Source organism: Melopsittacus undulatus, chromosome 2 (assembly GCF_012275295.1).
Source record: "Melopsittacus undulatus isolate bMelUnd1 chromosome 2, bMelUnd1.mat.Z, whole genome shotgun sequence".
Lineage (NCBI taxonomy): Eukaryota > Metazoa > Chordata > Aves > Psittaciformes > Psittaculidae > Melopsittacus > Melopsittacus undulatus.
This window is the reverse complement of record NC_047528.1, coordinates 5,849,246-5,872,425: the sequence shown is the minus strand read 5'-3', so window position 1 is coordinate 5,872,425 and position 23,180 is coordinate 5,849,246. Positions and strand designations below refer to the sequence as shown.

At 43.7% G+C, this 23,180-nt stretch overlaps 1 protein-coding gene across 1 annotated transcript in view; it reads right to left on the bottom strand.

Moving 5' to 3' along the window:
* Positions 1 to 3,453: 3,453 nt before the first annotated feature.
* The window catches only part of PICALM (phosphatidylinositol binding clathrin assembly protein), a 74,484-nt gene continuing 54,757 nt past the window's right edge, over positions 3,454 to 23,180 (bottom strand). The window contains 8 exon segments of the mRNA XM_034073209.1: positions 3,454 to 4,915; positions 13,007 to 13,111; positions 14,985 to 15,044; positions 16,953 to 16,976; positions 18,954 to 19,053; positions 20,212 to 20,242; positions 20,332 to 20,463; positions 21,268 to 21,375. Of these exon segments, the coding sequence (XP_033929100.1) occupies positions 4,901 to 4,915; positions 13,007 to 13,111; positions 14,985 to 15,044; positions 16,953 to 16,976; positions 18,954 to 19,053; positions 20,212 to 20,242; positions 20,332 to 20,463; positions 21,268 to 21,375 (575 nt within the window). The 3' untranslated portion in view covers positions 3,454 to 4,900.

Below are 23,180 nucleotides of genomic sequence, written 5' to 3'. Positions count from 1 at the left end.
TTGTCCTGTCCCTACAGGCCAGAAGCCCCTCTCCAGGTTTCTTGTTGGCCCCTTTAGGCACTAGGAGCTGCTTTAAGTTCTCTTGAGGAGCCTTCTCCAGGCTGAACAACGCTGCTTACTTGACTTTTGGTCTGGTTGTTGAGAAGTTTGCAGCCTCCACCACAGCCAGGTTATACAACGAGGCAAACGTTCCACAGGTTCAGACCTGCATGTTTTGGGAAATAAGGGTAGGAGACTTGTTCTGCAGCATTTGTTCTTGTTTGGCTGCTTTCTGAGAGAGAACTTACTAAACACTCTGCTCCTGTGGGCTGAAAGGAGTTTGCCAGAATAAGGTCAAAGCAGAAGGTAATGGACTGTAAAGTTACACTGCAGTGACAAGCAAGGAACAGGGAATCTGATGGTGTTAGTGCCTCAAACCGCTGATGTTTTGTAACTGGATGTTCCTCTGAAAAAGACTTGCCCTTGGAGTTTAAGTGGACTGTGAAAGCACGGATGTCTCTGTAATACAACACTTCAGAGCTCATGTTTGGTAGACTACTCCGAATGTGTTGTTTTAGGACGTGACATGGTAACAAGATGCCAGCAACTGTTCCCTTATGATCCATTTCAAGGCCAGGTTGGACTGGGCTTGGAGCGACCTGCTCTAGTGGATGGTGTCCCTGCCCGTGACAGGGGTTGGAACTGGATGAGCTTTAAGGTCCCTTCCAACCCAAACCATTCTATGATTCTTTATGGTCCACCACCCATCTCCAATGAGCCATGGAAAACTGGGACTTGACATGGTGCTGGATCTTTTCCTCTCTTTTAGTAATTAAAGTGCAGCAAGAGGCTATAAAAGCCAATAAACAAATGTAAACCAATATCAACTAATGCTTTTCTAGAAAAACAGGACTTGAGCACTTGCTGTAGCTGGTAGGAGAAAGTTGAGCAGTTACCTCCAAGATCCACACTGTTGAAAACAAACCCAAGATCCAGCTCTCCTCCCACACTGCAGCTGCCGGATACCCAGAGCCACGTGCTTGCATCCAACAGCTTTTCAGCATCGTTATCAGCTCTCACACAGGGTTTGTAAGGGAGCCAGCTGGTTGTTCCAAGGCTTTTGATCTTCATCTCAGGAAGTGTCCTGAGCAGATAAGCAAGAATAGAAACAAGAAGTGTGTTTTACTCAACTCATCGACTGATTTGGACTCAATGATCTTAAAGGTCTTTTCCAACCTAGTTGACTCTAGGATTTCTTGAGCAAGACATCTCCCAAGACATCCCACAGGTGAGATGGATGTGGTATTTACTCAGCCTTCAGATACCACAGGGTGCCAAGCGGGTGTCATTAATGTCACACCTTCAGGGATACCTGCTCTATGTTCTCCCTCATTCTGATCTGGCCAGGTCAGAGCCTCTTCCTGTTCCTCACAGATATCTCTTGGTGGGCAAATTCAGTGAGAGATATCAAGACTTTCTCCCCTCTCTGCCTCAGCACAAGTGAGCTGCAAAGGTCAAGACAAAAGGTTGCCAACAGGCCAAGGAGAAAGCTCTTGTGTGGTTTACACATGCTGCCATTGATGCTTTGTCTTTGTCTTCTTTGTTTGGCACATTACTTCACTACCCCTCACATTATCTTGTTAATCTTCTGCCTCCATCAGCATTTGCTCTCACTGAAGGGCTCTTCAGCAGTCATGAGAGGCTGAACCCACCAGCTGACAGCACATAAAGTGAGGTAAAGATAGCTTTAAATGCTTCCTGAGGTACAGTTCTGTTTGTGACTTTGGACCAAAGAACAGAAGCAGCAAAGGAATTGAGATTTGCTTTCAGACGAAGATTCTACACTTGGGCCTTTGGAAAACCCAGGAAGTTACCTGGCTGCTCAGGTTCTTCTGACCTCTCAGGAGGTAAATCCAGTTGTTTTATTTATACAGTTCTCTGATTAGCTATTGTGATATGCTAGTTTCCATCCCAAAGCTCTAAGAGGAACCATGTTCCTCTAACAAAGCACTCCACCCTCCACTGCATGCAAAAAGCAGCTTTCACAGCCAGAGTTTGCTCTTCTACATTAAGTAGTGCTTAAACTCAGTTTTGAGGAGAACCAGGTTTCCATAACCCCCCCCAATTCAAGATGGCCACTAACCCAATAGAAACCAGTCTAGGAGCTATGCTTTTGAAACAGAGCTACAGCTGAGTGTTGATCCAGCACTACTGGAAGCAAACATGCTTTCAAGAGGAACAAAGTAAATGGGATTGGGAATTTTCCTCAGGAAAATGCTAAAGCAGTTTGTCTCTGAAGAGTAAACCAAGAGTAAGGTTTATCAGCAAAGCTTCACCTGCATAGCAACTGTGTATGGAACAAAGAGCAACTGTGTGCAAGCAGTGATGGGCAATGGGTGGAGATCCCTGCAGAAGTAGTGTGGGTTGTTGAGGGCTTTGATACCTACACGATTTGTGACCTTGGGGCCACAGCCCCTCAGAAGCAGGGCCAAGGGCTCAAAACCACCCAAAACTAAACAAGCAGGTCTGTCCTCAGCCAGTCACCTCAAGGCAAAGGTTGAAAGTGCTGCATGGAGAGCATCACAGCCCAAAAGGTGACAAAGTTGGCATCTGTTTTTATCATGACCTGTCACATCAGGCTGTGGAGGAGCAGGAGGAAGGTCTAAGCTTTATCTTTCACACAAGGTCTGGACTGTGCTCCCTGACAGGAAGGACACAGAGACACCTTTCTCCACCTGACTCCCAGATCAGACCATTCCCATTTTTGGCATTCGGAGTGGAAGCCAAACCTGAAAGGACTCTGTGCTCTGCTGGGACAGTCCCACAACAACAGCCTCAGCTGTGGGAAGGGAAAGAGTCCAGTGACCTGTGTATGAAACCCCCCAGTCTGGGTATGTGCATCATGGGATGTTCAAAGAATTCAACACTACTGACATTGTCTAGGGTGAAGTGTCCCTGCCCATGGCAGGTGGTTGGAACCAGATGATCTTTAGGTCCTTTCCAACCCTATCCTGTCCTTTGGAACCCTTTCTAACCATTCTATGATTCTATGTCCTTATGTACATGCCTCAGGACAAGCCTCAGGCAGCTGAGGAGAGGAACGTCCCAATTCTGTCACATCTCCCTGTGACAATAACTAGTGTCTCATTGCCAGTGATGGCCCTGGCAAACCATCTGAAGCTTCTCCAGGATCCTCACCTTCTGCTGGAAGACAGGGGAAGATACCTACATAATTATTTAGGGCATATTTATGCTTCTTGCTCCATTATAAACAGCACAAGTTTATTGCCATGAATACTCTGGAGAAACTAGGTGATGATACAGCAGATGTAGTAAAGAACCAGGCTCTTAAGGAGACCACTCACTACAGTGGAGCTAGGGCTGTTTGCTACCGCAGTGCCGGGAGGGTGTTGTATGGATCAGCTCATCCGCAGGCTCGCAGCGCTGCCCTTCCTGTAACACAATATGCACGTGTCAAATACATTTGGTATTTTATTAAGTAAACAAAGCAGTTATCAGTGCACATTTTTAAGCAGCAAATGAAGAAAAGAAGCACCTCAGACGTTCATACCGTAACAAAAGGTGTGTGGAAGCTGCATTTTATTGGAAAATCCACCCAGTTTTGCTAACATACAGTTTTAATATCTTAAACAAAAATAGAATCTGCAGAGACAATGCAGCAAGTATGCTCGACTCATGTACAGAATTGCTTTCACCTCCTGGACCGTCCTTCTGAAGGCCCCAAGCTCCACCCCAAGGTTCTGGTGTATTTACAGAGAGCACCGATCAACAGTGCGGCTTTAAGTCTTCGTTAACTAAACACCCATTAGACACACGTAAGGAAGCTGCTTCCCCCTTGGTGTTTGTAGCTTTTAAAAGGTACGTGATCAGAAACATGGCACTCGCCAAATGAAAAGGCTTCTCCCCCTCCCCAAACACACACCATCTTATTACAGAAAAGAAGGGAAGTCATAAAGTGAAAGCAATTCCTCACATTCATTTTGGAAAGGCCTTATAATGTCAACTGTAAAAATAATGACATGCCAAGCACAAAGCAATAAAGTTCCTTCCCGATGCACTAATGCTGAATTAAAAATGTAGTGCTTCTCCTAGTCAGGTAACTGTTCCCTTGCAAAGATCCGAGGCACGGAATTGACTATCAGGATTAACGTGGTTTTACAGCTCTTCCCTAATTCCCACTTACACTGAGAATTCATTAGATTCAGACCTTGACAGTATTTAGTGCTCTGTGTGAAAAGCGTTCTGAATCAGATTCATTCTTTGTGGAGATAAATCAGACATACTGTATACATCCATACTCATTTCCAGAAGGAGGTTGGGGGGAGGTTTGATACAATATTAATGTTAAATTGATAATCATAAATAAATACAAACAATAATACATAAGGAGTGTCTACTGCAAACTGAATATAGACTTGTTTAAAAAAGTTAATTTCCATTACTGCTGTGCCTACGTGTGTGAGGACTGAAGAAAAGGGAACTTCAGAATTAAGAGTTAGGATTTGAGCCTCCCCTGCCCCAAGTCTTGTTACAGTAAAGGACACATCCCCATTCCAGACAGCATTCCAAACACCAATCCCAGTTTCTCAGAACTGAGGCTTCTCTTTGTGTGTTACCCATTACGGATGCTATTAGAAGCTGGGAGTACTGAGGTGTCAGTCACCAGGACATAAACCAGCTCTGAAGGCTGAACTGATGGCAATTCTTGGCTCTGTATCATGTAGTGATGTTTTCTTGTGGAGTCATCCCAGGTTCCTTCATCGCTCTTCATCATTTCACTGCATCACGGAATGGAGGAGGAGAGTTGGAGAGACTGAAGTTCACTGTTGTTTCCTGGACGTGGGGTTTACTGGTGAGCACATCTGTTTGGAAACGTTCCTTTCTCTTCTGTCTAACACAGTTACATAAACTGGATCTGGAAAGACGAAAAACCCTCCCGTTAACATCCAACAGAAGACGACTTCACTAGAAACCTGTGTGTTCTTCAAGCATTGACATTCTTGGCCAAGCAAGAATGTCCAAGCTACCCTGGGAGCTGAGTTGTGGACAGAAACAGACATTTTACAAGATCAGGGCCAGAAGACAACCAAAAGCCATCAGGATGTTTTTCCAGCTACACCACCCTGCAGAATATCCCTTTGGATTGGGTCCCTTGTCCAACAATAGAAGTCCTCACTGATCCACCCAGTACTGTCACCAGTGGCAGCGTAACACAGATCAGCATCGTGATGAAGAGAACCCAAGGTCATTTCTCATGCTCAACCAGAGCAAGTGCACAAAGAAAAGCAGATGCTGCCTGCAAGGAAGCCTACTCTTCCTTTACACTACATAGCCTTGAATCTTTCCATGGTTTCACTCACTTTAGTACTTAACTCCCCCCTACCCCTGAGTGATAACAAAGAACAGAAGAACTCCAGTGCACATCTGTACAAAATATAACCCTTGCACACCCAACACCAGCACCTTCTGCATTAAGACAACTCTCTGGTCAAGCAGCCTGAGGTAGGGCACATGTAAGTGGTATCTGCTGCTGACCACGAAGCCTAAATATGAGGGTCAATGCTAGGGAGTGCCAGTTCCTGCTCCCTAACTGCAGCAAGGGCCTTCTGTCAGCTGGCTCAGAAGTGAACACTCAAGCTTTATTTCCAATGGACTGAAGCAAAATGACTTCATGGGGCCTTTAAATCACTGCAGGTGAGTGCACTGAGCTTCCAAGTGACTTCCACAGCGCTTCCAACTCAACATGACTTCTTTTTCTTCAGAAACAGTTCTAATTGTGGTAATAAAACTTTTAAGCTTTGTTTCATATCACAAAAACCAGCATCTCCCCAGAATAATGGACAATACCTAAGTTGTTCTACAAGAAATCCTGGAGAGAGAGCTCTGCAAAGGGATCCTTTCCTGAGGCTCTGTGAGGACTCTGACTGGAAGGGCTGGATGCTGCAGACAGCTAGTAGGAAAGACGACAGAGAAAGGGAAAGAAAAAGAAAAAAGGTCTCAGAATGACAGAATATGAAAGCTGAACGTGTAATGAGAGGACAAGGGCAGGTTTAGAGGCAAACTTGGCAGAAATCAACTGTTAAAACAAGGTGTTTGGTCACATGGAAAACACAAAAAGCCTCTTCAGTGGTTGGTGTAATGCAGAAACAAGCTGGATGTGACCCTGGCGAGGCTGCTTTCCAGATGCCTTCTCCAAAGGAAACAGCTCTCAGCATCTTTTCCTCTCAAAACAGGATGTCTACAAAAAGAGGCTGGAGAGTTGATAATGGATAATTCATCATTTGGGGCCTAGAAGGAGAACATGGGACATGTGCTGGGGGTAGATAAACAAGAAGGCAAAAATGTGTCAGTTGCTGCTGTTTTAGGTGAGAACTGACAACTGAGACCAACAGTCCATCCACTACCCCAAATCACATCCTACAGCCCTGTATTTAAAACACCACACTACAGACATATCAAGCACATAATTTACTAGCAGTTAATACTGGCTTTCCAGCTCCAGGGACCAGCAATCTACAGGCTGTAACTGCAGAATATCTGCTGTTTGATGATTTATTTAGCAGTTTTCCTTCTCAGGGCTTTTCCAGTTATAAATAATGATTTATTTAACTCTTATTTGCCTCCCCCCCATAGAACTTGCATGGTTTTGTAGTTACAGCTAGAGTCAGCTGTTTCCATTTCAGGTTCCATCACTTTAATGGTTTACTCACAGACTGGTTTGGGTTGGAAGGGACCTTAAAGCTCATCCAGTTCCAACCCCTGCGATGGGCAGAGACACCTTCCACTGGAGCAGGTTGCTCCAAGCCCCTGTGTCCAACCTGGCCTTGAACACTGCCAGGGATGGGGCAACCACAGCCTCTTGGGGCAATCTGTGCACTTCTCTTTAGGCACTGGAGCTGCTCTCAGGTCTCCCCTTCAGGAGCCTTCTCTTGTCCAGGCTGCCCCAGCCCAGCTCTCTCAGCCTGGCTCCAGAGCAGAGCTGCTCCAGCACTTGCAGCATCTCGCAACCCTCTCAAGTCACTCTCACCAGCACTTACTTGGACTTCATACCCACTGCAAAACCCATCACACGAATATGTTCCTTCTTTGGAAGCACAAAACATCTGTCAGCCTCTGCATGACAGGGAACATGCTTATGGGAACTGCTTGCACAAGTGCCCAGTGTGTAAATACTGACATTGCCCATTTAAATCTTTCACATTAACACCTATCTCTACCAGGTGAGGAGTAGTTCCTTCATGATCAGTATTCCCTCTCTGGGTTGGAATCTTTCTCTCCCTCACAAAACCCGATCCCAATGGGCACTTGGATCCAGTCCCCATAAACAGCTTATGGAAGGAGTTATGAGACAGAACAGGAAGTGCTTGAGAAGCAGTTTCAGCACAAGTTCCCCTTTTAAACTCAGTTCTTCCCTCTGGAAAGCTGTAGCTCACATACCCTACCATGCTCCAGGATTTGAGCCGGACTACACGATGAAGCCCTATAGAGTCATGATGAGAGCAGGACAAGTTTGCTGCCACTCCATTTCATGACACATTCTTCCTCTTCACAGTCAAGTGGCTTGAAGTCACACATTAGAAGTCCTGTTGTATTGAGCTGGTGAATCTCCAACTGACACTGAGTCCAAAGGGATGCCCCAGTTTGAAAGCAGTGTGGAAGACTGGCAGATTTAGAGCTCTGTCACTGTGCATGTAGCCAGTAACAGGGGTGGAACTTCAGGAAGCCTCTTCATGTCAAATACTGGGAACACAACTGGAGAATGCTACTTCCAAGGTGCCACGGCCAAATTCAGACAGGGCACTATCTTACAGTAAATACGTATCTTAACAAGAATATTCTTATTATTAAAAAGGTCTAAAAATAACTGTGGAAAGTACAATTAGTTTCCTACACTACTTCTATCCAGAATCCAGGAAAGATGTATGTGAAAACCTGAACCTCCCTTAGCAGTTTCTAAGGAGAAGCATTTAAACCAGCAGCAGCAGCCTCAGTTTCTCTAGTGCCATCACAGCTGTGGGTTTAGCCTCCTCACACCTGGCACTTGTGTGATCTGAAGTGCCATGTCCTCTACTGCACCAGCCCCAAAGCTTGGTGTCCCCTCCAACAGCAGCTGGCACTTCTCACTGCTTCCAATTGAGTCAAAAGCTCCCTGGAGTCACAGCAGGACAGAACCACCCCATCCATAGGTGCTGGCTGTGCTGGTTCCTCATTAAAGGAGTCTGTCAGGCTGCTTTACGGTTAATGTGCCAAAAGGAGCACCTGGAAAGTCTCTGGCATGAGTCTGTCCTGTACCTCATTCCCTGTTCTTCCAGTTCCAGAAACCCCAACCAACCAAACAGCAGCCAAAGAACCCTCCAAAACCAAACCCTGACAAACCCAACTTACTTGCACATCCACCTCTTCCTCACATCACCAGGTGATCCCTCCTACTGCCCTTCCCGTACAACTCAATGATGGTAGCACCTTGGGGTTCCATTCACACAGATGCCAGCAAGAGGCCGAGTAATTTCTTTATTCTATTATAAATCTTCTACTTTTCTTTACCCAAATGCCTCCCCTCTCGGGGCTGGGTCCTTCTGGGGTAACCAGAGCAGAACATGTAACACTTAAAGCACTATGTGTCAGTACTGTAGCAGTCTGCCCTAGCCAGCGTGAACATGGTTGTGGTAGTGAGGACTGAAGCATGTGCATGCTGCTACTCAGGCCTTCCAACAGGTCATTGCTGTACATCAAGACAGCATTTGGATCTGGCTTGTCTGAAATACTCTGCACTGGCTGCACTGTACCACATCTGCCATCATTCCAGCTGCTCTTTAACCTTGGCTGGACCATTGGCTTAGCCTGTCCCTTACACACACAGGAACCCCCATCCCCTGCCAGCTAAAACTTATTCAAACCACTCCGACCACTCACTGCTGTGGGCAGCAACATGTAATATAATTGCAGAGAGGAATCTGTTGCTATTTTATCATGATGATAACTCATTTTCTTTAAGTGAGAAATAACCAACCCACACCAAGGTATGTGGTCTCAAAGAAAAAAGGCACACACCAGTCTCTATGAAGTATTTCCTGCACCCACATTTCCAAAGCAGTGCCTGCTCCACTCTCATTCTCAATTGCTTCTAACTATTTTGCCCTTAAAAATGCCAAACCCCCCTCATTTTTGATAGTAAGTTAGGACTGAAGTTGCAAGCACGTAAACAGAACACTAGAAAGAGAAGCAAAACATCTGGAGGAAGGAAAAGTATATTGAAGGCAAATCCCTAAGTGTATCAAGTTAGGAACGTCAGTTTGAGTTAGAAAGAACTTACACCTCAAGTAACTCATGAACTGATGCAACTTACCAGTTATAGAACTTGTAACTGTCATTATAACTGCACAGTGCTGGGCTGCCCATTCTACCAGCCTGTGTACACAACAGGTGGAGTTCCCAACACAAGACAAAGTGGCAATGTGATTTCTTAGCTTTTAAATGCCTTCTAGTTTATTTACTGCAGACAGCAACCAAGAGCTATCAGCAGACTAGAGGTAAGTGACAGAATCTGGTGCTTTAAGTGTGAATATGAAAAGCACTACAGGTTTTGACAGTCTTGACACCATGGACAAAACCTGGATTAGAATAATGGTGTTTAGAGGGATCCATGTGGGATGAAGGCGGTTTGAACTGTGTGCTTCCAGATAACCATTATCTGCTCTTTAAGCTTTGTTTACTTACCCCAGGAACACATATTTTTACTGCTTTATTTACCTCTTTAGTATCTCTGGCACAACAAGAGCATGAACTAAACCTAAACCTGTATTGTCCCTGTACAGGGCACGGGTGATTAGGCACCTCCAATCCTGTGTTTAGTTTTGGGCCCCTCACTACAAGAGAGACAGGGATGGGGCAGCCACAGCTTCTCTGGGCACCCTGTGCCAGCGCCTCAGCACCCTCACAGGGAAGAGCTTTTGCCTAAGAGCTCATCTCAGTCTCCCCTCTGTCAGGTTAAAGCCATTCCCCTTGGCGTGTCCCTACAGGCCCTTGTCCCAAGCCCCTCTCCAGGTTTCCTGGAGCCCCTTTAGGCACTGGAGCTGCTCTAAGGTCTCCCCTTCAGGAGCTTTCTCTTCTCCAGTACTACTAAATAATACTTAATTGACATCAGTAAAGGTCACCTCTGCCACATCTGGGCAAGCAGCTCTCAGAAGCAGTCTCTGTTTCACCAAGGTTGCTTTAAGGGACATCAGACATCTGAAGGCTCAGTGCCTGTGAGCAGCACAGACCCTGTGTCTCAGGGAGAGCCCTGCTCGGTCACGCAGCACACGCTGATTAAACGGGTGTGTTTGTATCAAATCCATTCTCACCAGAGCCAAGCTGTGAGATAAGCACCACAAACAGCTCTGCACACCCCACTTGTGAATAATTCCTCCTTCCCCTGTTATGACAGCGGCTGGGGTTCAACCTAGACCAAGCACTGCAACCTCCAGTTGCAGAAAGGCCTTGCCTGGCTCCTCAGAGCCATTGGCCTGTGTCTGACTCAGGCAGGTTATTATTTAGTTTTTGGTTTGAAAGGATCATGTCAAATATGATTTTTTGGGGGGAACTGTAGGAAAACCTGTTTTCCTTGAGGATTAACTCGCTCTTTATTTATGAAAAGCCATAAACACTTTCTCCCACCTTGAAATAACATAAAACCCACATGAAAGATACCAAATCACTTAAGTGGCAGTGAATGTGCAAAGCATCTCTCAGAAGCCCAAGAGAAAGTTAACAGACATTGCATTTCCAGCTGAAGAACTCCAACAGCTTCCCTTTCAGATAAAGCCTTTATAATACAAGTACATTAAGAAAACGATCTATCCACAAGGCTCTACTTTAAGGAAGACAATGGCCACACTGCCCACTGCAGCACACAGCACAGCCTCTCCTCTTAAAGCATCAGATTTGGGTAGGGGAAAACATTTGAGGCTCTTTTCCCTTCCAACTTACTGCTGAATCCTCTCCCCTCCAAACTCCAGAACCAAAGCCCATACACGCTGCAATGCACACCTACATTATACAGACACAGCTTTAAACAGTCGCCTTTAAAGACTGAGCTCTTGATAGGGAGATCAAAACACAGACCCAATATATTGCATTGCTGTGTATTAAAGTCATTGTGCTCAGTGTGAACTTTGACAGTTTCACTGGTAAGTAAAACCCACCCTGTTCACACTGGAGGTTCCACCTGCCAGCTACACTCTGCCCCTAGCTACAGCTCACACACACAAAGCCTGAATGCTCCCAGTACTTTCTGAATACACTGTGAAGGTGTTTGAGGTTGACCATCCCTTCCTTCCCCCTTTTTAATTGCTTTTCCTACTTCAAAAAGCTATTTTGAGATGGCAACTGGGTTAAAAAGATGTGAGTTCAGACAGAAACCTCACAGTGACAGAAGCCTTGTAAATAAAGAAAGGAACACATTTAACTTCAGTATTCATAAAGTCAGTTCTTCTCAATGGTCACAGGAACCCTTCAGCACACTCCTTCATTCCAGCACATTAGGAAATGAGTCTCTACACAACACAAGCAGCAGCAAAACAGGCAATTTAAGGAACATTCCACTTAGAATCATAGAATAGTTAGGGTTGGAAAGGACCTTAAGATCATCCAGTTCCAACCCCCCTGCCATGGGCAGGGACACCTCACACTAAACCATATCACCCAAGGCTCTGTCCAACCTGGCCTTGAACACTGCCAGGGATGAAGCACTCACAGCTTCCCTGGGCAACCCATTCTAGTGCCTCACCACCCTAACAGTAAAGAACTACCTCCTTATATCCAATTTAAACTTCCCCTGTTTCAGTTTTAACCCGTTACCCCTTGTCCTATCACTACAGCCCCTAATGAAGAGTTCCTCCCCAGCATCCCTAAAGCCTCCCTTCAGATACTGGAAGGCTGCTATGAGGTCTCCATTTAAACATAACACTTTACAGGGAAAGGCCAAAACGGTGGCTATAGCTACTGAGTATTTTTCCCTGTGCTGTAAACATTATCTCTGCAAGATGATGGAGGAACACAAAGACCTCCAGAGGACACAATGGTTAAAACAAGACGAATGTGCCACCAGCCTCCCACTGAGGGTGGTCAGCACCAACAACCAGGAGTTTGATTGGAGTTTCATGATCTTTTAAAGCTTACCTATAACGTTCATAGACCTAAAATGCTACATATATCCTGTTTGTCACCTGAGAAATGCTCTAACATAAGTATGAAGCTTATACTTAAAAGTTTACAGCTACTGCCGGACTTGGTTACTTCATAATCTAATACTTTTAGATGTAACAGGGTGAAAACCAGCAGTTGGTTTGGGTTGGAAAGGACCTTAAGATCATCCAGTTCCAACCCCCTGCCATGGGCAGGGATGCCTCACACCAGACCACATCACCCAAGGCTCTGTCCAACCTGGCCTTGAACACTGCCAGGGATGGAGCACTTACCACTTCTCTGGGCACCCTGTGCCAGTGCCTCATCACCCTCACAGTAAAGAACTTCTTCCTTATATCCAATCTGGACTTCCCCTGTTTCAGTTTTAACCCATCACCCCTTGTCCTGTCGTTACAGTCCCTTATGAAGAGTCCCTCCCCAGTATCCTTGTAGCACACATCCAATAGCACCCTATTTATACTAAAGTACAGCGCTGCAATATCACAGTCTCACACACTTAGAGATAAAGCATAACAGAACGTGACTTTGGGGAAGAAACCTGTAGCAAACAGCACAGACATTAACTGTGCTCTTACTAAGGAGCTGAGGATAACCTCGGTCACATTCCCCAAAAACCAGTGCCTTAAGCCCTTATCCTCTGCTTCTCTAAGGCCACACTTGATGCTACCAACCTGGAGTTAAGAACCTAGGAAGCAATCCTCACATCCTGGGCTTGTGCAATACATTTACCCAACAGAAGAAAATACCAACAGGCTTTTACAGGAGCTGACCCAGCTGTGGTTTGTTTCAGTATGGCACCAATGACTTTGGATATACACACCTGTGCTCCTGGGACAGGGCCGAATGGGTTTGGTGGTCTCATGACTGGCTGACTGTATATTAAAGTTGGCTGTGTCATTACTGGTATGCCTCCCATCTGCAGTGGCTGCAAGAGATCCAGACAGCATCAAATCACACACAGCATCAACACACCACAGGTATTATATTCTGTGATTTAAGGAGAGAAAGGAAAATGGCACATGGGTGAAAAGCCTTGGTCAGATTTAATAGATGCAATCAGGAAGATATTTCTACAACATTCTGCAAATAAAGGTTAGGAGTAAGCAACATTAGAGCCCTTTCAAGGAACACTCTCAATAGCAACTGAGCCAATTTAATCTCTTGCTGCAGACATCTGAAAATCTAAAATACTTGGTTAAGCACAAGCATTAGTGCTGGCCCTCTTGCTCCCAAACTGAGGTTGGAGCCTCTGAAAGCACAAGAACAGATTCACAAATACCCATGCAGAGCTGAGCTTAAGAAGAACTGGGAGCTGAGAACACAAAGTCATTAGGCAGTCCTAGTCTAAAGTGTTACTGATGCTCTGGCTGAGCCAAAGGAAGAGTTTAACCTATATTAATGGTCTTGGAAGTCAGGTTTTATTTAATGTAAATGCCCATCTCTGGCACTGCTTTTGGCAATGTCCTCAGGCTTGGGTTGATAACCCCTATTGGAGCAACCTCCACTCGAGCAGCTTTTCCTTGACTAATCCCAGTACTCCTACCTTTAAACCCCACAATGAAAGCTGCCTTACAAACCATGCAAGACTATTTCATGTTCAAAGCCCCTCTCCATCTTGTAGCCCCTTTAGGTACTGGAAGGCTTCCCCAGCTGCTGAATCAAACTAAGAAAACTCTTCCAGCACCATCAGTGCAAAGCTGTGTAGATCACCTCTGAATCAATGCCAATGGTTGCTTAACCATGATGACTTTGCACAACACACTATAGGAGTCCACAGATGGACAGCAGGGAACATGTTCCTCTTTCACACTTTGCTTACTGAGTGCATAGAAGTTATCAATTACTCATTTGATGATGTGATGACACATTCGACTTATCTTTGTATGATGCTAACCTGTGAGCCATGTTAACAGAGTAACTGTTCTAAGGAAGTTCTCTCCCCTTTAATTCACCCAGCAAAGCTGTGCTACATCAAACCAGATTAGTAAGGAAGGGTTCAGACCAATCATTTCAGGAGCTGGAGATAAGAACAAGAACTGGAACAAAGTTCCAATTCAAAGTTGCTTTTCAGAGCAACAAGCAGCGAGGTCAGGTCTATGTCAACAGCCTTCCAGTGCTGATGTGCCACCAAGATTCAATCTCAAGCAACACCACAACATAGAATCATAAGATAGTTAGAGTTGGAAAGGACCTTAAGATCATTCAGTTCCAACCCTCCTGCCATGGGCAGGGACACCTCACACTAAACCGTATCACCCAAGGCTTCATCCAACCTGGCCTTGAACACCACCAGGGAAGGAGCATTCACAACCTCCCTGGGCAACCCATTCCAGTGCCTCACCACCCTAACAGTAAAGATCTTCTTGTCACAAACTTGCAGTCTTACAGCAGTGATCATTACCAACACCTTTTACTGAGGTTGGGAGCAAGTATTTGGGGAAGGTTTCACTGCACTGGTGAAACATTCCCTGTTGTGAATGTAGCTGGTTGTACCCACATGCCACACTTACTTCCACGATACACTGATTTCTACTCTACACTTATTTGTAGGGCTAATAAAACCAATGAATGTTAAGGAGTTTATGAAAAACTAAGTGAGGTAAGAAAGGGCAGACTCCAATTTGAGACAAAACCCACTGAAGCAGTTCAGAAAAACAGGACTGCACAATTTGGTGCAGAATAAACTGACAGGAGCAGGAATTCAGTCATCAGAGAAGCAGTTCAGAAAAACAACTGCTACCAAACTATAAGGAATCAAATCTAAAGCATCCCACTTGTGTTGCAGGAATTCCACTCACCATTCCATAGCCCATCATTCCCGTTGGTGTTGTGGCAGGATACGCCATTACAGGTGGTGCCTGGTGTGAAAAACAGTGGTGAACTGAGAGGAGAAGAGAGCAGCTGCACACTGGTCAAACATTGCGTTCTAAGGGTCAACTGCAGCACTTGGCTTGTTATCAATATAGCAAAGAAGAAATAGGATTTACAGTCTCGTGTTAAGAGTGTATCCAAATTATTCCATCAGAAATTTAGTACCTAAAGTTTCTATTGGCAAATCTATGGTTATGTATTTGCTTTTAGCTTGGCAGGATTCTGGCTAACCTAAACTGCAACCTACCATACCCATAGCATCCTATTTGAAGAACACAGTAGGAGACACAGAGAAGTTTATTCAGGAAGCAGAAGCATTTTTTTTAATCCCATAAAGTATATCCTTATATCTCAATATCAGAAATAATGGCACGCAAGGAGCCTTAAGAGTGAATTTTACAGATGGGAAGACCAAATTTACCATTGCTTCTGCTGGCATTCAGGGAATTCTCTCAAGCCAGGATGTACACACTATGGGGATTCTCCTATCCTGCTTCAATAGGAATTCAACATGAATATTCAGCTTCTATCCCCTCTCACCCCAAGTACAGTGAATTTGAAGAGGTCTCATGTCTCTTAGTACTTCACAGATATGTTTGTATTAACCTTAAGATAAGCCAACTTTTATGAAGTTACAGCAAGTTGCTGTCAACAGGCAAAACCTGGGGTGAGGCTACATTGCAAGCAGCTTGGCAACACATACATAGAAAACCAGCTGATAACTCAAAGGAAAATATATGAAAGACAGCTCTTCATATTCTTTGTTCTACATTTGCTATCCTCTTTCTAAATTAGTATTAACTCTTACAAGGACAGATAAAGGTTTGGTTTTCTTTCAGGCTATATAAATATGCAGGTAAGTTGCTGTCTATCCACTCTGCCTCCTCTTAGTCTCTCCTTTAAGCGTCCAATTTCCACATTGTTGCTGTGGGGATTACTGTTTGTGACAAGGCAAAGATAATACACATTTCTTGGTACACAGATTACTGCTACAGAGAAGAGGTAAGTGACAAAGCATTACTAGTACTGGGTTAATTAAAGCACATCAATTGTAACATCAGGAACAGGACATCAGCAAAGCTGCTGCTGAATTCAGTTCTAAGGCGTCAGCTGCCTTTTCATATATCTTAGCCAGTCACTGGCATTTCAATTGCCATTGGAACAGATTTCCCCAAGCAAGAATTATCCAGCCCATGTACTATCCATCTCTTTCATAAGGCTGGTCAAACTACCCTGCAAATACTTCTGTTTTGCTACACAAACACGCATTGAGTGCTCACATCTACCATCCTCTAGTTAGTTACCCTGCAATAAGGACAGAGCACAGGGAAAGCCCAATATCACTACTGACGGAAAGAAAAGGAGAGACTGCATTCCTCAGACAGCAAGCACAGGTTACTGCTTGCCTTTGTAAGCTGTCAGCATGGATTTTCTCATTCCACCTCAGCATTAATGACATATTGGTCTCTCCCCACTTAAAACATGAAAACCAATCAAGATCTACCCATCCAGGTGGATAAAGTGCCAAGTATAACAGAAGCCCATGAGGTTTCATGCAGTTATTCAAACACAAACATTTTGATCTTCATTCAGAATCCACCAAGTGCATTAAAGGCAGCACAGACACACACCCCAGCTCTCTGGCAGCAAATGGGACAGTCTGAAGCAAGGAAAAAAATCATCTCAGTGTTTCCCATGCCATCATTCGAGTCAAGAGGCCGCAGGCCACCTATGGAGTTGGTGTATGCTAGGGAAAGCTCCGATTCTTTGGCACACCAAAGATCTTAAAATGAGAGATGTGTCAATAGCAGGAAGGTTATGAGGTTCTGCAAGAGCAGTGGTTAATATCAGCATGCCAGTCGATTGCAAAAAAGGCTGTGGGTTGTTTCACTTACGTATTGTGGAAAGTGCATGCCATTCTGTATTCCCCAGGGAAGAACAATTACATAATGCAATAACACTGGATTAGAAGCAAATACTTACACAACGGAATAAACACAGATAGCATTTTAGTTCACAAATACATTGTCTACCCCGACACGTTCTTGTAATTCAAGTCATTCGCTGAGACAACAGACACCTGTGATACTGTCACTGCTGTTAGGATTGTAGCTGGTTTGCACAGTCCATTTATTTGGTATATGCCTTTTTCCCAAGCCTTATGTTCAAAAGCATATCTATTTAGCAAGCAGCAGCAACTCCACAATAAATAGACCAGCAGAGGAAAAACAAACTTCAACACCCCCCCCTTAGATTTTTAGGTTAATAGAACAGTTTCACAGGCAGAGAAGTGTCTCAACAGTATCTCTACTAACAAAAGCTGTTCGAGGTAATGACTTATCACAAGAAGATGTATATACAAAGACATGAGTTATTAAACAGATTCAAGCACACAAGTAAACCACCAGTCATTAGAGCAGGTAAGGAGCTGCAGTTCCTTCAGTATCTACATGCCCTCTGGTGAGGTCCACAAGATTTACTCATTGACTCATGGAATGGTTTGGATTGGAAGGAAGCTTTAAAGCTCATCCAGTCCCAATCCCCTGCCACGGGCAGGGACCCCTTCCACTAGAGCAGGGAGCTCCAAGCCCCTGTGTCCAACCTGGCCTTGAACACTGCCAGGGATGGGGCAGCCACAGCTTCTCTGGGCACCCTGTGCCAGCGCCTCAGCACCCTCACAGTAAAGAACTTCTTCCCAATATCTAATCTAAACCTCCCTACGTAACACAAACACAGTATGATTCTATCAGATGGGACACCCAGTAGGGAAGAGGTGGTGGATCTCTGGAGATACGTGCTCTGTTTCCAAACCCACGGTGTTGTTTTATTATGCTGCACATTCAACCTCCCCCAGTCACAGTCAGATGCAATAAACCGTCAGGGGCATTTTGTTACTTGTTCTGTCCATGTTCAGTTCTCCAGGTCACTGGTGAGAGGATAAGCAGGATTCACATGCAAAACTGTTCTGTTTGCACTATGAAATGTACTCATGTAAACTCCTGACATGTCACTAGAGCCCTCGCTCTACAAGCTACCCCAAAATCCTCACCAGTACTACCTGCTACAATAGACACCATGAAGCTGATCACCAAAACTGACATGTCTTAAGAACAATTGCAGACATCAGGGCAGGGAAGCAGTAGTTATGCACATTAAGAAAGCTATAGCCCACATCACTGCACAGACAACTTTACATGGGGATTAAACTTAGTCTGTTATGACCCCCAGAGCAGGCTAAGGTGTAATGGAGACATACTTGACATATTGGTGCACCTGAAGAATGTACTTTTCATACCTCTATTTTTCTAGACTATAATTCATAGGTTTATGTCCTTGAATCACAGAGTGGTTTGGGTTGGAAGGGACCTTAAAGCTCATCCAGTTCCAACCCCTGCCATGGGCAGGGACACCTTTCACTGGAGCAGCTGCTCCAAGCCCCTGTGTCCAACCTGGCCTTGAACACTGCCAGGGACGGGGCAACCACAGCTTCTCTGGGCACCCTGTGCCAGCGCCTCAGCACCCTCACAGGGAGGAATTTCTGCCTAAGATCTAATATAAAACTTCCCTTTGGCAGGTTAAAGCCATTCTCCTCCTTGTCCTGTCCTTACAAGCCCTTGCCAGTGAAACACAAAGGCCATCTCATCTTGCCATGAGAGAGGCTGGTCAAACACTACTGAAGTTTAAGCTAAGCCTTAGTATGTCACATCACACGATATCTACTAAACCAGCACAGCTAACAAATACAAGTAGCACAAATGTCTCAAACTAACCACTTCTTCAATTTTCTACTACCCTTTCCTGCAGCTATAGATCACTTTAAAACTCCTCCATTACACATCAGCCCCACATACTTAAGTTGAAAGGAGCTCACTACTTTCAAACAAGCATTTGCTTACCAGTGTTGGAGCGTTCCACGCAGTTGTGGGTGCAATCTTGGGTTGCCAGTTGGAACCTCCTGTTAGTTTCTTCTCACCTGGCTGAGTCCAGTTTACATCACTTCAAATAAATTTTGTAAAGGTTTGTTAGGAAACAGTGCATTTTCTTATAAAACTCCCTCAGGTAAACACCAATTCCTCATAGAAACCTGGCTTCTTTTGTTAGAGAAGCAGCTCATTTAGCAAAGGAGTTTATAAAAGGTCTCTGGACAGCTTCTTTTACCTACAAAAGTTATGTTCAACACAAGCCTCTTCAGCTTTACCTTATCTCAGTCAAGTTCCCCAGTATATGGAAGCCAGTCTAGCTGACTTTCCTTGAATCAAGGTAGTTTAGTTAGGAGCAAGTGCATAGATCTGTGAATTTCAACATTGGCACAGATGATCCTGCTAAGCCTGACATTTGCCAATCATATTCTCACCTTTGCTGCTATAGATGTGTACTGCTCTAGAACACACCCTGCTTCAAAATCCACTTGTCTAAAGCTCAACCGCAAGCTGGAGGTTGTAATTGCACAATCTTTAACACAGCTCTGCACACACTCAGACCACACAAGCATTTAAGGCTTGCAAAGATTACCTGAAACTACAAACGTTATGATGAACTTATTTCATATATATATATATATATATATATATATATATATATATATATATAATCACAGAATCATAGAATAGTTAGGGTTGGAAAGGACCTTAAGATTATCCAGTTCCAACCCCCCTTCCATGGGCAGGGACACCTCACACTAAACCATGGCACCCAGGGCTCTGTCCAACCTGGCCTTGAACATTGCCAGGGATGGAGCATTCACAACCTCCCTGGGCAACCCATTCCAGTGCCTCACCACCCTTACAGTAAAGAATTTCTTCCTTATATCCAATCTAAACTTCCCCTTGTTTAAGTTTTAAGACGTTACCCCTTGTCCTATCACTCCAGTCCCTAATGAAGAGCCCTCCCCAGCATCCTATAGGCCCCTAAATACATAAAGCTTGAAAGGAATCAGAGACAGGAGGATGTCTTGCCTGCTGTAGTCACTATTATTACCTACAGTCTACAGTCGCCTTCCAATAGCTCTCAATAAGTCATTCTACTTTGTATGAGAAACCAAGTACAACCCCAAACATGTTCTGAAGGTTACCATTATGTTGTTATGCACACGTTTGAAACTTTGCTGTCATAAAAATTTACTATCAATAGAAATGCTCAACTTTGGATACTTACTTTTTAGTAGTTCCATTCCCGATGCCCAAATCTGCCACAAAGTAGAAAGAGATAATATTGAAGTTCTATTCGTTTAGAAGAATTAAGTAAGTATCTACATGTTAATGGTTCAGTACTTACTGCCTACAAGATTAGCTAAAGATGAATCCAGATCATCTGACACTAGTTTGTTAGGTGGTACTTTGGCAACTGGAAGACTCTGGTTTTGAGAGGCCACTGTTGGTTTTAGGAGACCACCTAGTTCATCAAAGCCTGGGAATGATGAACAGAGAATGAGTGATTTGAATCCCAGGCCTCCCATGAGTGTCATGACATCCAATTAGACAGCAAGTTCAACATAACAGCTAGAATACAACATTTAACCTAATGATGCTACACTACACAAGGATGAAACTTCTGCCCCTTGATAAAGAAGGTATTTACTACAGAAAAGACATTTCACTTCACTAGTTTAACCTACATGGCACCAATTTTATATAGTATTGCAATCTTATAAAAAGGCTTTGTATTTGCTTTTAGTGGATCACTGCTTTGCCCTAGAATAATCTGATTTCAAGAGTCCAGAAGCATTTACTTCCCAGATGCTCAAAAGAGCAAAAAAGGAACTATGACTACAATCCAAATTACCTCTGTACCTTGCTTAATTTACCATTTTCTGATATAATCTTAATATCAAAAGATTAACAAAGAAGGAAGTACCAAAAATGTGTTGCAGATACATAAAATTAAGGTGCAACTTTACCTCTTCAAACCACACTCTACAAACACAAACTCGATTTCAGTGGACAGCATGTAAAACGAAGGTTGTTCACTGTGTGAGGTTTTAATGAACAAGACACTGAAGGAAATCAATGTAAATATTTCAACAAGGTGCACAAAAGAATAGTATGTAAGGAAAAATTCCTTGATTAATAAGGAAAACCTTGATGAAGAATGCTGCTATTGTCCTTTTAAAGTCAGCTTTCTTCAACAGAAACACTGTCATACATAAGAGATTTATACCTCAAGAAGAAAGAAAGTCAGGACCTATGCCATCTATTTCAGTAAGTGTCTTACCACCAGAATCTACGACAACGTTAGAGGATTTGTTTCCAAACACAGACTCAAAGTCGACATTAAGGCCAGCTGATGGCTGTGGTTGAGCAACAGGAGATGGAGTGAACCCTGTGGCAAAAAGAAAGAAGTTGAATGTTTTTATACAGCATTGTCCATGAATCCACCATCCACCTTTAAATATACAGAGTATTTAAAGTCCAGATTACACCCTGACACTAAGAAGCATGTAAGAGAAAGAGCTGGAAGCACTTTAGTTGAAGTTTACTTGGAGTTACTCCTCCAATTAAAGGTTCTGTCTCAAAAACTGGACAAAACAGGCCATAAAAACGCCCCTCCATTCCCAAATTGCTAAATCTCTGGATTAACTATTCACATCTTCCTTATTCTTTCATCAAATACTTACAGTAGTTACTAAGGAAATTATCACCATGCTTCCCCAGGAAAAGAAGCTGGTTGAACACAGACTCTGATTCAAGATTACCTGCTTGAAGATTATTCCCTCCATATTGTACATTGATCGAGCAGTTCTCTTAGATACAACTGCAGTAAGACCCAAACCATCTCCAAGTGCCTGACTAGTAATGCCTTTGATTAGACATTCTTATTTAGGTGCTAAATAAGCACTATTTTCATGCTTATTTAGGCTTTTTGGACACATTTTGCTGGTGACCATGTTTTGCAGATACATTTCTAGCAATTATGGCAAGAGATGGATAGTTGAAGCCAAGTTTTGACTCCTGTTCCTGTCTGAAGTACTCGTCTTGTCTCCTTCTAGGTATCTGTAAAGCAGCGTTTTCCAAATACACTGCTCTTTTCAGCACTGTGAACTTTTACTGCAGTACAAAGCATTGCTTCTGATGTTCTGCAGTATTAAACTGATAGTTCAGTAATACGGAATCAAATGCTGATTTGCTTCCAAAATTGCGGGTTTTAGTGTTATCTCTGTGGTCATGCACGCAGGTGTGTATGTTCAGCATCCAGACATTCAGGCAACTGCAGAACTAATTATCACTTTATCTGAAAAGCACCAAAAGAAATGAAATGCCAGCTTGAAAACCAGCTCTTTGGTTTCTAACAGAAGTGTTGAGGATAAAGGGAAACAAAAGGATCACAAATAATTCAGCAGTAAAACATCGCAGTGAGCAGAAACAACTGATGAATACTTGGATTTCATTTAGCATGCTGTGACAGCACTTCATCTCAATCTTGCTGTTTTCCTCCAATAAGTCACATTTCACCTAAAACCTTAATAACTATAGGATGCTATCCTTGAACATAAACATCACAGTCATTTGGATTACCTCTTCCTTCCTATTTGTCTGAAAGGAACATACAACTTGTAACTTAAAAGCATCCATCCCTAAGAACTTCAACAGTGTCCTTTTTGTTAAAAGCAAATGAAAGAGCGTATAGCAAAACATGGGAAGCAGTAATGTGATAGGGTGTAAATAATCAACAAACCAAAATGAGTATCTTTAGGACAAGTATATACCGTCAAGTTGTAACAAGCCATTTCAGAGACTCTGAACTGCGGGTAGGAATTCCTTTGATGGGATGTCCTGCAACTCTTAAAACCGTGCCTGTACCAATAGAAAACTTGACTTACAATAGCTCCTATTTGTCTTTAGGGAAACAGCCTTAACTGAAACAAGCTGAATTTCCTGCTCTCACAATTTAGGAAGTTTCAAGCTTTACAAAGCTAACACAGAGAGAGACAAGCCAGAAGACAAAACAATACACAGGTCTCCTTTGAATCTGAACGAGATCAAATCCTACCCCGGGATCAACCACCAGCCCAGGGCATTTCCTCTGAAAATGCATGTTTTGAAAGGTGCAAAGGTCAGCATTTTAGTGGAGTTCCTTTGAGGGAACAGACCAAGACTTGACAGAAACTAATCCTGCTTTTTGGGTAT